The sequence below is a fragment of the Tachysurus vachellii genome, chromosome 5 (assembly GCF_030014155.1).
Source record: "Tachysurus vachellii isolate PV-2020 chromosome 5, HZAU_Pvac_v1, whole genome shotgun sequence".
NCBI lineage: Eukaryota > Metazoa > Chordata > Actinopteri > Siluriformes > Bagridae > Tachysurus > Tachysurus vachellii.
The window spans coordinates 20,561,429-20,578,743 of NC_083464.1; the positions used below are offsets into that span (position 1 = coordinate 20,561,429).

Here is a 17,315-nt window from a genome sequence, read left to right on the forward strand (position 1 = left end):
CTCCATCCTCTATCCTCCTCTTCCTTTCTCCCCTCAGACCAAATTACCTCCAAAGATAGCTACCTCAGCCTGACGAGAACGTCAGAGCTATCAAGGTAAACCATCTGCCTGCCTTGCTGCTGGTTAAGCAAACCTACCTCGACCAAAAGCCATGTGCATTGGAGCCTTTTTTTAAGTTGCTCTGGTGCTAGTTCCAGTTACCTGTGCCATTCAGACAACAACGCTGATACTTTTGCCTTCAACCCGTGCTTGCCACCTTGTCCCCTGTGTCTCACACTCTACTACTGCCACACTCAAACCTTTCCACAACACTCAAGCTTTCACTCTGGGCCTTAGAATGACTCATGACCTCTGGGGCTTTTATCTGGATGTGTTGTTAACAGAGATGCTGCCCCTAAGGTGTAAAAGTTCTCTCCTCTCCAGACAGAGTGTTTGCTAACGATGTATGTGACCTCGAAGTCGATGTTGCATGACTCCCTGAAGTGAAAAGTCCAGTGCGGAGGAGCACGTTCTTCTTTTGGAATACAACATCCGGTTCAAAACATGCCTAAAAATATCTCTGTTGGGAAGGAATTGACTTAGAGAACACTTCTCCTTAGCCTGCTGTGGTTGACGGAGGTGGTTGACTGAGCACTTTCCTATCAGCACCGCACACAGAAGAAAGGCTATCAGTGAACCGGCTGTTGTCCTGGAGATCTGTTATTATTTTTTTGAGTTATTACTAACCATTTTTCAAGTTTCTTTGGTGACCCTTTTTCATGAAAGTATTTACTGTCACAGAGCTAGACACAAAGCTAGTTTCTGTCTTTTCTGCTTTTAACCTCTCCAAATATTCAGTGAAAACTGTTGAGTGAAATCCAAAGATGCTGTATTATAATGGTTTTCATTGCTTTCTATTTGTCTTTTCCTTCAGTGGACATTTTAGATGTCACACTTGTTCCTGTTTTAAGGGCAGTCATGCTACTAAAAACATTAGCTTCCCATTAACCAAAGCAAAAAAAAAAAAACAAAACCCTCAAAACCCAATAGAGTTCTTCACATGTTAGTTCATGTCTTTCTATGGTTACCTTTAAAACATGGAATTCTAAATAGAACTAGTATACAGTATATAACTTTTAAAATAATAACTAGTGAATAATGCATATATTTTCATACACTGATACCAGAAAGTAATAACTGCTTTTCTCTTTTTGCTGATTGAGTTGATATTGCCAAATAACTCTTATGATTTATAGTGAAATGTGACCAAATACCTCATATGTACTTTACCTTTCCTATTAATGCTTCTCTCTGACTAAGGCACATAACATGTTCAGTGCTTTTCACACTGATTGGTATAGTCATGCATTTTTTACATGTTTGTGAGTGAGTGAGTGAGTGAGTGTGAGTGGGTGAGTGGGTGAGTGTGTGTGTGTGTGTGTGTGTGAATGAGTGAGTGAGGGCTAAATTGGTGACAGCCTTGAAAGCAGTGGGATAAAATTGTAAAACGAGAAAACAAGAGGTTGTGAAGATTTTAAAGATGTATTTATTAGTAATAAATGAACTTAGTCCATATACACAGCACACCAGGTCTATTGACACTGCACAAGGAAAGGACTGCTGTTTTACAGGTTGTGAATTAATTGTCAGAGTTTCACATGTGAAAGCTGTTTTTAATACAGAAGGATCTGTCCGTTTTATATAGTGAGAGTGCTTTGCATACAAGAACAAGTATGATGCCAAAATGTATAAAGAAAACAATTTCCAATGTCCAGAAAAAGAAGAAAAAATATTTTTACCTGCTCTCTTGAGAACTTTTTTAATATTTGTGTGTGTTTTTTCTAATTCGTTTCCTTCTGTTATAAATGGAAAACATTGCCAAAAAACATTTTGATAAGTTCCTTCAAACTGGTTATTGTAATTATGATTAATAATAATAATGTAATGTGATTTCTTCTCATATTCATATTTGATTTCAGTTATTATTTTCTTTCTCAGTAGAATAAAAAAAATTGTTAGAAAATGTTTGAGAATTTGAAACAGAAGTGCATGTTGACGGCAAGCAAGGCGTGACTTAAAGCTATTTTATTGCTTCATTATAGTTATTTATTCACAATGTTCATATGTTTCTTCAGAATATGTTTTTATTTGGACTTTTGCCATATTTTAATAAGCCATATACACATTAATTTAATGCATAATTTAACTTTTGTCTTATTAATTTGTATATAAATTTGGCTCGTCAGTGCTGCAACATTTGCTGCTACATGTCACATGCCTCAGTGTTAATAAGTTCACTAGGGACATTATAAGTATAAGTTCCTTTGCTCTTGCCTGCCCAACATGTGTGTTATATAGAAAAAGTGATCAAATGAATAGAGAAGTAGTAAATGCTTGATGCTTGTACCAATGAGAAAGCAATGCTTTAATGTTTGTATTTTCTGTTTTGTTTCTACCATACTTGTGTGATTCAGAACCAAACTCGCCATAGCTTTAAATTGCTGTTCAACTGGTACAGCTCCCTACTGTGGAGTCTTTTATCCTGAGACACACTGCAGTACATATAACAGAAGCCTTCTGCAGACATGAGTAGATTCTTGAATTGCTCCTGAAAAATAGTTTGTAAATCAGTGAACATATAGTGAAAACATATAGTGAAAACATATAGTGAAAACATCTAGTGAAAACATCTAGTGAATACGTCTAGTGACCCTAGACAGAAGGTCTGTGAGTGCTGAGTGTGTCTCAGTTTAATGACAGTTTAATGAAAAATGATTCTTTTTCTGTTTTCATTTCTTTATACCGATGCCTTTGTACCAAATAAAAGACTGTTAAGTAGATGTCAGTGTTCACAGACTTATTGAACATTTGCAGTTATGACATTTTTTGTCTGATTTTTCTTTTCCTTCTGTGTTGTGTCTGAATCTTCACACAACAGACTGGCAGAGTTCAAATTCCTTGTAGATAAATGCTATTTCCTGCTTAATTGCCTATATTATTACCTCTAGATCACTAAAACTATTAGCCTCCCAAAAAAATAGGGTTCTACACATTTTAGCTCAAGCTTTTCTATGGTTTCCTTTAAAATGTGGAGCATATAAAACTTTAAAAATAAGAACTATACACTTATACCAGAAAGTAATAACTGCTTTTTTGTTTTTTCTTTGTTGATATTGTCAAATAATTTTAATGATCTATAGTGAAATGTGGCAAAACACATGTACTTTAGATTTAGCGCACCATAAATCCAATACACAAGTGCTGTGCATGGTTTCAGTATTACGATACTCCAGAGACATAGCCAGGGAGGTGGATGTTGGGTTTGAGCGCTTCTAAAATATTTTTAATATTTTAACGATATTAACATCAATTGTGCAATAATTTAGCTGTAATATATCAGGAACTAGTAGCAGAGGCAGATGATGGATGAAAGTGTAGAGTATAAAATCAAACAACCCAAAGAATTAAAACAAAAACCATCAGCGTGAACTACGAATGTGAGAAACATACAGATTATATATGGTTACAGGGTACACACAAGAAAAATAACTCTTTATTATTGCCACACATTACCATACATTACAGCACAGTGTAATTCTGTTTGCATATCCCAGCTGAGAAAGTTGGGGTCAGAGCACTGGGGCAGCTATGATTCAGTGCCCCAGGAGCAGAGAGGGCGCAAATAAATCAGTGTTCAACAGTGAAAAACAGCTCATTGCTAAGCTTTGCTAAGTGATCAGTGAATGTGTGGCAAGATCATATAATATAATAGTGTCAATAAAAGGTCATGAATCCATTTTATTTAGAATTCCACATTTACCCACACCAAACCTCAAGCCTCACAATGTTTTTGTCACCCTTATTAATATTATAAGATTAAAAATGGATCATGCCTTAAATGATAAAAACAACAAATTCATACTATTATTGCTCCTACTACTGTCTAGTTTCCATAACTACACTAAGATGTCAAATATATCAGTATAAGCATATACCATCTGGTTAATGGCGGAAACACATCACAATACAGATAGTATCCCAGATTCGGAATCAAACCCAAGACATTTGGTTGTATAAGCTGCCTAATGCACATCCTGTATCTACTGTAGAGAACAGAGGTTTGGGTGGATGTCGATCCTTTGATGCTTGTGTGTGTGTGTGTGTGTGAGTGTGTGTGTGTGTTTCAGATCCCATTGCTAGTTCAGTGTATGCTCACGTTACGCCTCTTCTACGCCATTGCGGTCATGCTCAGTGGGCAGTGTGCCAGCTCAGACAGTAAAGGTGAGAGCAGCATCAGCAAAATCTATGATCCAGCTGAAATATACTTTGCATATTCTCACTAAAGAGAAAGCTTCAATTGGCTTGTAGAAAGTGACATCATCTAATTTCTTATTTCTCTCAGAGTAGAATTCTACAGATTTATTTATTCCTACACCATGTGCTCATTAAAAATATTGTTTAGATTGTGTTCATTAAAGCAAATGTGGAAATTTAAGGTAGAAATTATTGCATTCTTTATCTCTGTTGCTGATTACATCTTTCGGATAGTAAGCATGAACGGTACATAAAAAAGTGTATGAACTTCACATCACTAAATTCTTTATGGTAAACGTTACTGAAACAAAGGTCTTGCAATTGCCTACTGCTAGAAACTGAAAATGAAAGAGACTATTAAAGTGAATCAGAGCATTGTTATTGTCTTGCACTGTGTTGTAAGACATTTGCAATATTTTCTTTCCCTTTTTTTTGTCCCTTAGAGACAGACTACCTGACAAACAGAAGCAGATTCCTTGATAAACATAATGATATGAGAACAGCATTCTTTCACTAATGCACATTAAATCAGTGGGTGGTGTGTGCACATACTGTACTGTCACAAATTTTAATGCTTCTCATGCACACACATAAAAAAACCCAAAAAAGACTTAATGATCCAGTTGTACGCCAGATTTTGAGGTTTATAGATTTATAATTTCTCTTAACACCTCTGTGTCAGCACTTGTGTGCTCTCTGTTTTGGTCCTGGTTGTTTATTGCTTCATTAATTTCTCTTTTTCTTTCTCATTTTTTCCTCAGAACATAAGGAAAGGGTAGAAGCAGGCTTGTATGTAACATAAGCTCATCTGTACATGTTTCATAAAGGGTGCGGGGCCATGGTGCAGCAGCGTCTGCAGTCTGCCACAGAAGTAAACAGCTTCCACCCGAAATCTACAGGCTCTATCTATTACTGAGTGCTACAAAAATAGAAATGCTGCTGCCACAGTGAACTACAACCACAAAAATCAATACAGATGTCACAAAGATTTTCCACTTTCTTCATACTCAGGTTACAGCAAGAGCATGGTCAGATTGAATCCCTGCAATCCATTAACAGTTGTACTCTTCAGCACTATAATAAGCCATCATTTCTATAAAGGTCATCAAGCTGTTGCTGTTTTCTTTCCAGTAACATGCGAATGTGGTGCAAAGAAACAGAAGACCAGTTTCATCTGCTATAAAAAAATGTCAAACCTTGTCTTCAATGGGTTTCTGCAATATTTTTCTTTACATCCAATTCCATCCACTCCATTGCAGTAGGCCCATCTAGGAAATTAAAGCTACTCCTGCTTTACCTCAAACTTGTCTGAGTATCATCTTAAAGCAGCACATCAACTTCCCTTCATCCTTTTAATCTTCAACTGACAAGATTTCATAACTGTCTCTGAATAATTAAACTATATGATTTATAGTTGTTTATCAGGTTTATGTCTTCTATAGGAGCTTTGTGTTGACTGGTCCCCTGTATATATATATATATATAAATATGTGTGTGTGTGTGTGTGTGTTTGCCTTTCTGATAGAACCATATTATAATAAGGATTGATGGTAGCAATCTAAGGCAGAAGACCTGTAGTGTCCCAGGAGACTGCAGCAAGTCTGAATATCACTGCGCACCATTTACTGCGGCGAGTGGCTTACAGAGTCGTCTTATTTAGACTAACAGAGCAGGCCAATAGCTTATACTTTATAATCTTTAAGTACAATAGTTTAAAAGAGAGAATGATGCAGACTTCATGTTTGGGCTGTCACTATGATATATCACAAATATCAGATATGAATAAAGCATGACTCAGGAGCTCCATTCACACCCACACTATCCTCTGTATCCATTTTAATGTCACTGACCAGCCAGTTAAAAACCTGTGAAGACTCTTAACTCTGTCTACTCTGGGAATTTAAAGGACAGTATAAAATATAAAATATCTTGGCTACACTGATATGATGCTCAGCTGCTTCTTTTCGTGTGATAGCCTGGGCTATGACTTACCTTATCTAAAGGTATATCTTATAAAGGTATATCTTATCTACATTTTTTTAATCCTCCAGGAGGGAGGCATCAGTACATTTTACTAGCAAATGTACAATTACATGTTTTTAACACCCCATCAAACCAATACTGATCTATGTAGTAGCAATTGATAAACAGTATCTCTGTTTATGTTTTCTCAGTTTACTTAAACTGAAAAAGGAATATATGGCCAGTCATACATATTTATTTACATTTAGATTATAGATACTTGATTAAACATAAACCAATTAAATTGTGAAATTTAACAAGGATGTTGTTGCTGATGGGAGCTAATGTATAACTATAGTATTACAATTAGAGGGTTAAATATATAAATGGAATACCGTGACATTAATGTGTCCGTTGCAAAACACCAGTGTCATGGGGTTTATTCTCAGCTCGGTGTTTGAAAATATCCAGATGTATGAAAACTAATTGTGTTAACGTTACTCAGTTCATTCACATGTAACCGATGTACGTAACTGAAATAAATTTATTTTAAAAACATTTGTTTTACTTTCTGACCATGAAAAGCACACACGTGTCCACACACGTACATAACTTGTTCTTTATAATATTGACTAGTTAATTTTTTTCCAATTGTCTTCACTAGGGGTGGCACGGTGGCTTAGTGGTTAGCACATTCACCTCACACCTCCAGGGTTGGGGGTTAGATTCCCGCCTCCACCTTGTGTGTGTGGAGTTTGCATGTTCTCCCCGTGCCTCGGGGGTTTCCTCCGGGTACTCCGGTTTCCTCGCCCGGTCCAAAGACATGCATGGTAGGTTGATTGGCATCTCTGGAAAATTGTCCGTAGTGTGTGATTGCGTGAGTGAATGAGAGTGTGTGTGTGCCCTGCGATGGGTTGGCACTCCGTCCATGGTGTATCCTGCCTTGATGCCCAATGACGCCTGAGATAGGCACAGGCTCCCCGTGACCCGAGGTAGTTCGGATAAGAGGTAGAAAATGAGTGAGAGAGAGAGTGAGTGTCTTCACTAGGTACATGCATTACCTATAGGACTGAGTAGGGGTGCAGTAGAGAAGAGTGGATTTTGTTAAAAGTTTCACTCATTGCCAGTAACCAATTGGGGCTGATATACTGAGCAATATCTGGGGTTAGAGCTGTTCATTTATTATTGATTTTATTTTAGCCTAGCTATCTGCGCTGATGGTTGTCACATTGCCAGCAGTAAACAACTCATGAGTTTTTGTTGTTTGTTGGTTTTGTTACATTTTATTATGATTGTGTATATTTTTCCTCTTGATAATATTTTCAAAGAACATTTTGCAGTCTGATTTGCATTGATTGAATTAAGAATTATGTAATTTTACACGTTAATCTACACTAGGTTTATGTCACATAATACCGTGCAGTATTAAATGTTGGAATTTGAAAGTTAATGTTAAGAGTATGAGTAAAAGAATAATGTATTGCACATATACATGATAGCAGTATTAGCATTTCTTTCCTCAAATACTCATTTGTATCGACTGGATAACTGGATTTAGCCCTTTGGAGATAAAAACCCCAAGCCGAATGTGAATTTATTTTCACCGTCATTGTGTCTCCAAAACGGCTGGTGATTAGCACGCCAACGTGTGACTATCCAGATGTACTGTACACCAAACACAGAAATCCCTTTGGCTTTTTTTATTATGCCAAATTAATCTACTTTTTCAGACCATAATAGTGAAATTACAAAACAAGAAACAACATCAGCAATGCATATATTTATTAGCTACACAAACAGATTACATCTTCACAATCTCAATGAAAAGTACAAAACTGTTACTCTGCATAAAAAGCAAACTCACAACTCATTGTATTAGGCATAACAACGTCCTGTGTGGCCTAAGTACGGATCAGTATCAGTCTACCCCTTGTGCAGATATAAGGAAACACATGGTTCCTGTCAGTAGTTCCACTGTTTTACATTTTAAGACATTGTGCTGACTAAATAAAGGTTAGGAATCAGGGAATAATAGTCACAGAACCACCATCTGTGTGCTAGTCCCAATCAACAACATAGATTCACTCTAATTAATGTGTTAAAGAATACATGCAGAATTGTCCAAAAGCCAAATGTAATTAGTTCCATAAGTTCAAAAGGCTTCTCTGTCTAATGTACATCAGCATTCACAGTACATAATGGTCTCACGGTAAGGGTATAATCTTTGTCAGTGTATGTTCGTAATTGAATATGAGGCTAAATTACAAGTTAATTACAATATAGAATCACATTGCCTGTTGGAGAACTATTATAGAAGGGGACTGTTAGTATAAGTTTCAGACATAATGGAGTAAAGCATCTTCTCCAGATGTTCTGGCTTTGGCTACCTGTTTGAAAATCAATCAATCAATCAATAAAAGGTAAAGCACCAGAAAATACTAAAAGGAAAATGATAAATTAGGATGTATAATGTTCTCTTCATGCCAATAAAATTTTTAAACAGCCAAAAGGCCCAATGCAGCTTCTCCAGATAGCCTGTGGGTTGCTTTCCTCTAATTCTAAATTGACTGCACCCAGAATACTGAAGATGAAGAAAATTCCTTGATCACACTGTCACTCCAATAATGTTGAAAAATGAACCCAAAGGCAGATTTTCATTAAGAAGGAACAGGTAGTAAAGTTTAAATGAATAGTTTTTTCAATGAAAAGTTATGCATGTCACATCTGTTTGTACACATAGTGGTTTGTATTTAGCCTGAGAATCTCTGTTGGTTTCGATTCAAATAGGCTGCTGAATAATGTACGACCTAGTAGCACAATCAGCCTGAAGGAACCACACTCAGGAGCCTGATCCTTTAATAGATTTTATTTAGATATTATTTAGATTATACTCACAGTGGCCTTTATTCATCGAAGTTGTGTAGAAACTGAGTGATGAAGAATGATGTTTGAACAAATAAGCATTTGACTCATGTAACTGTCAAAAAGAACAGTGACCTTTGTCACATCTTTAGACGTTATATAACACACCCAAATATGAGTCTGAAAAATGAATCATTCAGCATGCTACATCTGATTAAGTGCAAAAGTCAATAAAGAGGGGAAAGATATTTCTGTCAAGATGTGTGTAGTAAAAAGTGTATTGTAACTCTATGTACAATATGGATGGATGGTCAAATATTTCAAGCATCTTGACACTCCACAACTACAGTCATATGCCATATACATAATGATGGAAAGAAATGGCCTCCAATCTAACCATGTACTGTATGTGAGCACCTGGAGTATAGATCTTTCTGGCAACAAGCACTAAGGAAGGCTTTTGTCCGAGAAAAGAAGGATGGTTATACAGAAATTTTATGTAATTTCCACTGTTAGTTATGGTGGAGGATCTATTATGTTGTAGTGTTATTTTCCTCCAAAGACCCTGCAAACCTTATTAGGATGCAGGGCAGCTTGGACTTTGTAATGTTCCAGGAGATTTTTCTACCCCCCTTCTCCCAAAGGTCATTTGGTAATTCCCAGCCACTTGCTAGTTCTTTTCTATCACCAGGGTGTAACACATGTTTCATTCAAGACACGTGGGATTGCTTCTTTCTTAGCTCCTGCTCATGCTATTTCACTGAGAAGATGATCACACAGAGGAAAGCATTAACAGAATCTTCTGCCTAAACAAAGCTTGACAAGTTGTTAAAATGTTACACACCACTGAGACCAGACACAAGTACAGACAAGCAGAAGCATGGCCGTGATGGCTCAACTTTGATGAATGAAGGTTGAGGTTTTAAGTCATGATGTAAAACAGCATTATATGTGTAATAGATGTATTGAGTTCAGATTATTGGATTCATTACATATGGTCAGACAACAAAATGCTAAATCACATCAGGACAATTTAGATATTTTAGATTCAAAAACAAGAGATGACACACAGCAATTGCATTTCTTTTGGCCACATCATCAAGAAATCATCATCACACCAACTACATGGACTTCAAGTGTTGCCATGGCAGCTAGCAGGACCCTGGGGACCTACAGTATCTAGAGAGGCAGACCCTGTGTGTGTTCTATAGTGTGTGTGAGCATGAGTGTGCTTATGTAGGCTCATAGAAGAAAGTGACATATACCGTCTGGTAATATCTCCATCTTGAAAGATGCTGATATGCTATAGAGATTTGCTGATATCCTTGATTTATTCCGTACAGGATCATTTGTTGCCTGAAAATGACTTTCATTAATTCAGTCAATTTCACACAGAATTACACAGCTTTCCAAGAACATTCCTGCAATTACAAACAACTGATACTGTGTGCATAGCATATGCGTGTATGCAAAGGGTGTACATATAAATTGTATTGTTTATGTCATGTAAAAATGTTGAGCTGTATCTGCAACTAAGCTCTGCCTCTCATTACTGACTATAGGAGATACTGTAGAATAATGCAGGGGATTTCACTGCATTCTCATGTGTAAAGCTTTATTGCTTCACTCTCACCATTAAATCCTGTTGTTTCTATAGTCGCTAGGAACAAAATGATAATATCCCGTATAAACTCACAGTATGGCCTCAGAAATGATTTGCTGCCAGGTGAGCATTAACTCCATATATCAGGACACCTCTAAAATAGATGCTGAAATATAACTGCAGCAGTTTAGACAAGGTGTGTAGTATGTTTCACTCCTGCCTCTATGCATTAATGCTGAATAAATAAAAATGACCATGGAGTTAAGTTGTTTGTACAACTCCTCTGCATAATGTGCACAATACAGGCAGTTAAGCAATGTACTGTAGAGCAGTGACCAGAGACCATTACAATAACCTACAGTGAACTCCACTGTTGATTATCATTGATTCTTGATTCTATTGCTGATAAGATAATGATGTATACCTGTCCCAAAGTATTTAACATATACTGAGACTTCGAATCCCCTCTCTCTCTCTCTCTCTCTCTCTCTCTCTCTCTGCATCTCAGATTACATACATTGATTCAGGAGCCAAACAAACTCACAAATCATACTTAATAGCACTCTGAAGACCCTGCAGTTTTTTAAGTACACAATCTCCATTTAATTTTGTGCTAAGCCAGTTTTTAATGTGGCCCAATGTGAAATCAGATTCCTTTTCACTTTCAAAATGAGCTGCAGTCTGTTCTGGCTTTAAACACTTTTTTATCCCTGTTAATCAGTCCCTGTGGTCTTTGTACAGGCATTGCAAGGTTATTAAACTTAATTATGCAAATATGAAATGATGTAAGATGTGCTCATTAAAAAAACAGAGACTCAGACTTGCAGAGAAGAAATGTCACTCACTGCTGGTGTAAAATATCAGATATTGCTAAAGTTTAAAGTACCAACCGAGGACCTGGCAGCATTACAGAAATCAGCTATAATGCTGACGTATTTGCTGCAGTGCATGCCGATAACTGTACTTGTGTTCTGGCCTTTTATTACATTACACTACATTACATTACATGTGTGTAAAAATACTGTTTCCCTTGTAATCCACGCTCAGTGCACATTTTAAGCTATTTCGATGTTTGCACTTGAGGGTATGTGGAGAGATTTGGAAGGGTACTTCTCATGTTACCCCTCAACCCCTTTTACACTAGCAGGATCAGACTCCTGCTCTGCGCTGTGAGGCCCCTGTCGTGCAGAGAGTCGTTCCAAAGAACGAGGAGATTCGCTAGTTGAACGGCAGGCCCAGCAGCGCGCAAGGTCTGCGCGGAAAGAGGGAGTGTACAGGCCGTAGATTACTGGGTCACAGCAGGTATTCAGATTACCAAAGACAAAGAGCAGGTGGTGGACATACTCAGGAGTGACCTTCAGCATTTCTGGTTGGAACCAGTACCAGATCCCCAACAGGTAATATGGAGTCCAGCAGACTATGAATGACAGGACGATGATTATGGTCATCTTCAGTGTCTTCATTCTTGCTTTAGGGATCATATCTGTTCGGCTGCGCCGGAGACATGACTCCCCTGCTGCACAGAAGAAGCAGATTAGGTCAGGCTGAAAAACTTAATATGGAAACTAAATGCAGAATAACTTTAAACACATTTCAATTGGATTAAATATTTATACATGCTAGTGTCACATAGGACTTTTAGTATAAAGATGAATTTATAGAGTCATAGACTCAGGTCTAACTACGTGGCATCACCTTCTCCATCAGCATGCCATGTCTTTATTTATTCATTCATTCATCATCTACCACTTATCCGAACTACCTCGGGTCACGGGGAGCCTGTGCCTATCTCAGGCGTCATCGGGCATCAAGGCAGGATACACCCTGGACAGAGTGCCAACCCATCGCAGGGTACACACACACACTCATTCACTCACACAATCACACACTAGGGACACCAGAGATGCCAATCAACCTACCATGCATGTCTTTGGACCGGGGGAGGAAACCGGAGTACCCGGAGGAAACCCCCAAGGCACGGGGAGAACATGCAAACTCCACACACACAAGGTGGAGGCGGGAATCGAACCCCGACCCTGGAGGTGTGAGGCGAACGTGCTAACCACTAAGCCACCGTGCCCCCTTGTCTTTATTTAAATCAGTGATATTATCTTTGTGACCTATTTGGGATGTGGTAGCTTAGTGGTTAAGATATTGGACTACAGATCAAAAGGTTGTGAGTTTGAATGTCAGGTCCACCAAGCTGCCCTAAATTAGCCTTAACCCTGAATTGCACAGTTGTATAAAATGAGATAAAATGTATTTTTCTCTGGATAAGGGCGTCTACCAAAAGCTGTAAATATAATCATTATTCCTACTTAAGGTTTTATTCCTATATGGCTTTATATGGTAAAAATACAGTATACTGGTCTGTGGATACCTGATGAAATACAGTGTGCTATAGATTTCAGGATGGATGTGAAACCCTGGGCATTGTGTGAATGTACAGCAGAGTTGGGAGTAAGTCACACATGTGCAAGTCTCAAGTCTTAACTTTCAAGTCTCAAGCAAGTCCGAGTCATTTTTTGTGAGTGTCAAGTCAAGTCAAGTCAAGTCACCGCTTTATGTCAAGCAATTCAAGTCAAGTCATAGCTTGAGTCAAGCAAGTCACTGGCAAGTCATACATATGTTTGATGATTTAACTAAATGTATATATTAAACAAAGTTAAATCTACAGTATTTATGGACTATGAGTTTTATTTGCACCAAAAAATGATTATATGCATTTATTTTTAAAAGGTGTCCACATACAGGTGAGTTGTAAATACAATAAAAATCTAAAAATGAATAAAAATCAAAACTACAAAGAATAAGATGTAAATGTAGCTGAAATAAGGCCAACATAAAATCATGAAAAGTTTCAATATGCCTCAAACATGGCAAAAGACCATGGAAAAGTATATATATAAAATACAATGGTTTCTATGCAACAAAATGGCATTTATTGAACAGGCATTCCCTTTTAATGGGACATGAACACATCCTTAAATTAGATCCTTCCTTTTTAACAACAGAATAACAACAACAATCATTCACGTCAATCAAAAAACGTAAATTATTGAATCACACAAACCTTGAAGTGAATTAACTATGGGGGGGAGGGGGAGAGAGAGAGAGAGAGAGAGAGAGAGAGAGAGAGATTATTTGATTGTAATTTATTATTTAAAGGGATAGTTCACCTAAAAATTTTTTCATCATTTTCTCACCCTCATGATGTTACAAACCTGTATAAATTTCTTTGTTTTGATGAACACACATGTAGATATTTTGAGGACTGTTTGTAACCAAACCATTTCTGAGCCCCATTCACTTCTATAGTGGGGAAAAAAGAATGCTATGGAAGTGAATGGGGCTCATGAATGGTTTGGTTACAAACATTCCTTAAAATATCTTCCTCCGTGTTCATCTAAACAAAGAAATTTATACAGGTTTGTAACACGAGGGTGAGAAAATTTTGAGTTTTTTTTTTTTTGGGTGAACCATCCCTTTAAATTGAATGTGTGTGCGTGTGCATGCGAGACAAGAATATGGCTGTGCGTGCAACTCTGAAGTTTTTTATTTTTATATTTATATTTTTTATATATGTGTGCATAACCATACGCTTTTCACTCAAAGCCTAACACTGAAGACCAATTACAAGTGCTATTGCAAAAATGCTTTCCACATGAACAGTGACCAACCATTCACACTACATTGCGCTTGCAAAAAATTTAATTTCATATAACTTCAATTGTGTCATTCAATTGTGAGCGATGTGGTCGCATTCTGCTGTACTTCTCTTTTCATCTTGCACAAAATCCCGGTACCTGAACTTAATTATTTTTGGTGTGGCGCCTTCCATGTTTCGTCACGACTGTTAAGGTTTATTAGTCAGTGCGCGCGCTCCCTCTGCTTGCCTGCTGCGTCACGTGGTTAGATTACGCCCTTGCGTGCGTTTAAAAACAGAAAAAACCCCCCCCCCCCCCCCCCCAAAAAAAAAAAAAAAAAGTTATTTCGAGTCATTTAACTCAAGTCCGAGTCAAGTCTCAAGTCATGAATGTCAAGTCAAAGTCAAGTCGAGTCTTTTTTTAATATTTGTCAAGCAAGTCTCAAGTCTCAAATGTGCGACTTAAGTCCGACTCGAGTCAAGTCATATGACTCGAGTCCCCCATCTCTGATGTACAGTATGCAGAACAAGAAACTGTCCCACTGAGCAGTACATTTTCAACAAGTCTCACACTGAGCTACATTAGCAGAAATTTAAGTTGTCAATAAATCTACAAACTGGATATCTAGAATAATAAGTGAAATGAACAGTTGATGCCATAGTAGTATTTAGTTCCATATAAAATTAATGCAATTACCTTTATTTTTGCGCTCCTGACTGTTGATCTCGACAAGGATACGTGTGTAACAGCAGCTCATGACTAGCAGCGGGATGACATAGAGAGTGACAAAGTGGAACATGTTGTAAACTGTTTCCTGCCATCGCTCGTGGAAACTCCCGTGTGTCACACATTGAGTGAAATCAACTTTTTCGGCTTTAATTGCCCTGAAGATAAACAACTGAAAGAAGAGACAGACCTTAGAGACTCAGTACAAAAAAAAAAGACTCAGTACAGTTTCAGTTGCAGCAAAATATTTCACAAAACCAACCCGTTTCAGATGTCATTTCAAATTATTCCCTTTGCTCTTATCCCATTATACTCTGATACCTTTTTACACATTACTTGTCTTTCCCAATTTTCAAGTGATTCTCAATTCTCATCTCCTGCTGCATTACTGTGTTCAAGTGACATTCCCTACTTCCTCCCGGTCCTGCTGCAGTAGGTGTATATTTGATTAGAAGCATTTTGTGCCCCTGACAGGTGTGCATACAAAAATTCCTAGCAATATTCAGGCTTCTCTGCTTTCACATAATACTGATGTAAAATGTGACCATATTGTAATCCTGAAACAAAAGATCTTCTCTAACACACACACATAAAGCATCACAACAGCAGAATTTTTTGGGCAATGTATGTCGCTGCATGAGTAATAAGTGTGCTTTGAATCCTGCAATATTCTTACTGTGACCCTCATGTGAACTTCGGAGGCACATTTTTGGGGCAAAATAAAATGTGTGTGTGTGTGTGTGTAGATCTACTGTGTCAGTGTTACGATATGCCAGCGTGTTACACCAGTATTATTTGAAGCAGATGACCCCAAAAAGTGCTGGGAATTTAATATGCACACCTGTCAGGGGCACAAAATGCGTCTGTCCTAGCGTTATTCCTGCGTGTCAGACAGCTTTAGAAGGTGGCGTGACCCGCATCCTCTTCAAATTAGTGCTAAAAAGAATGACATAATGTATTACGTAATGATCAACATAATCTTGGGTTTAAAATTATTAAGATGATGATGATGATGATGATGATGGTGGTAGGAGCTTGACCTTCACCAAAACAGGGCTCATTCTTGCTATGGAAATATCACTCATAGCAGATTCTAGCTCACTATAAAACACAGCATATGTAAAAACAGATGTATGCTCTTATGAATGTGGGAGGACAAGCTGCTTATTCAAATCATTTATTTTTGGTCTTCAGCACATTCTCTTATAAAAGGATCATAATAGGTCTACTGTATATGTTTGGTCTGGAAATTAACTATTGTTCTGAACTTTATGAAATTAAAGTAAATTACTTAATTTCATACCGCATTAATGAAAGAACATTAAAAATAAAAGGACCACAAATTCATTCATTGTTCATCAAATATGGAATCACACTTAAGCTCAATCACCGTCTGTAATTTCCCCATAATAACCCTTTATCTCTAGCCAATAGGTAAACAGTTTGTCTAAATGAATTAGGAAAAGGTCCTCTTTAACTCAGTTTAATTAAACTACTCAATATCTGCGACTTATCCAATTTCCCAGAAGCCTTAATGGACCATGACTGGGTCACAGCATTGGTACTGTTGTGAAAAGAACCACAGAACATAATGGCATTATTAACATAGAGCACTGCGAATGACTTTGTATCCATAAGGAAAATAGTACAACAGAGTTCCGCTTCATTTTTATGTGTGCGGTGTTGTAGCTCACCTGTGGTGAGGCGAGGAGCAAGCTGAGGCTCCATGCCAGCATCAGCATTCTCTTGTTCCGCCAGTGTGCATTAATGGTGTCGAGTGGGTGCAGGATGGCATGATGGCGGTCCAGACTGATTACCACCAGGATGAATGCAGAGGCCTGCATGGCAAACAACTTAAGGAAGCTAAGTAACTTGCAAAGACCGTCACCACCATGCCACTGCACCGTCACGTTCCACACCATGTCCAGTGGCATCATGATGAATGTCATCATCAGATCTGCTGCAGCCAGGCTCGTAATGAGAGGCCGCAGGTGAGAAGCCAGGCGTCGTCCCCGTCCGCGGCACACGCTGATGAGAAGTGCCAGGTTACTGACTGCTGCAAACAGGAAGAGCACCAGTGTGGCTCCAACTCGGAACTGTGCCGCCCGGGTGAACGTGGGAGCTTCCCACTCAGGCAGCGCAGGGGAGCGAGAAAAGTTTGAGACATCCTGCAGAGAAATGTCCAGCTCTGAGGGCCAAAAGAGAGAGTTGTTCCTCGGCAT

At 38.0% G+C, this 17,315-nt stretch overlaps 1 protein-coding gene across 1 annotated transcript; it reads right to left on the reverse strand.

Moving 5' to 3' along the window:
- Window positions 1-11,838: 11,838 nt before the first annotated feature.
- LOC132845324 (gonadotropin-releasing hormone II receptor-like) lies at window positions 11,839-17,315 on the reverse strand. Its single transcript, XM_060869271.1, has 3 exons — window positions 16,788-17,315; window positions 15,064-15,265; window positions 11,839-12,236 (listed from the first exon to the last, which is right to left on the reverse strand). The coding sequence occupies exons 1-3, from the start codon at window positions 17,313-17,315 to the stop codon at window positions 11,839-11,841; spliced, it is 1,128 nt and encodes a 375-aa protein (XP_060725254.1).

Excerpts from the sequence above, each read along its gene's own strand:
- LOC132845324 (XM_060869271.1), bottom strand. The coding sequence starts at position 17,315 with ATGCCGAGGAACAACTCTCTCTTTTGGCCCTCAGAGCTGGACATTTCT. Across the intron at positions 15,266-16,787 it reads TGCTCCTCGCCTCACCACAG|TTGTTTATCTTCAGGGCAAT; the intron begins GTGAGCTACAAC and ends CTCTTCTTTCAG. Across the intron at positions 12,237-15,063 it reads TCAGGAGCGCAAAAATAAAG|CAGGGGAGTCATGTCTCCGG; the intron begins GTAATTGCATTA and ends TCTTCTGTGCAG.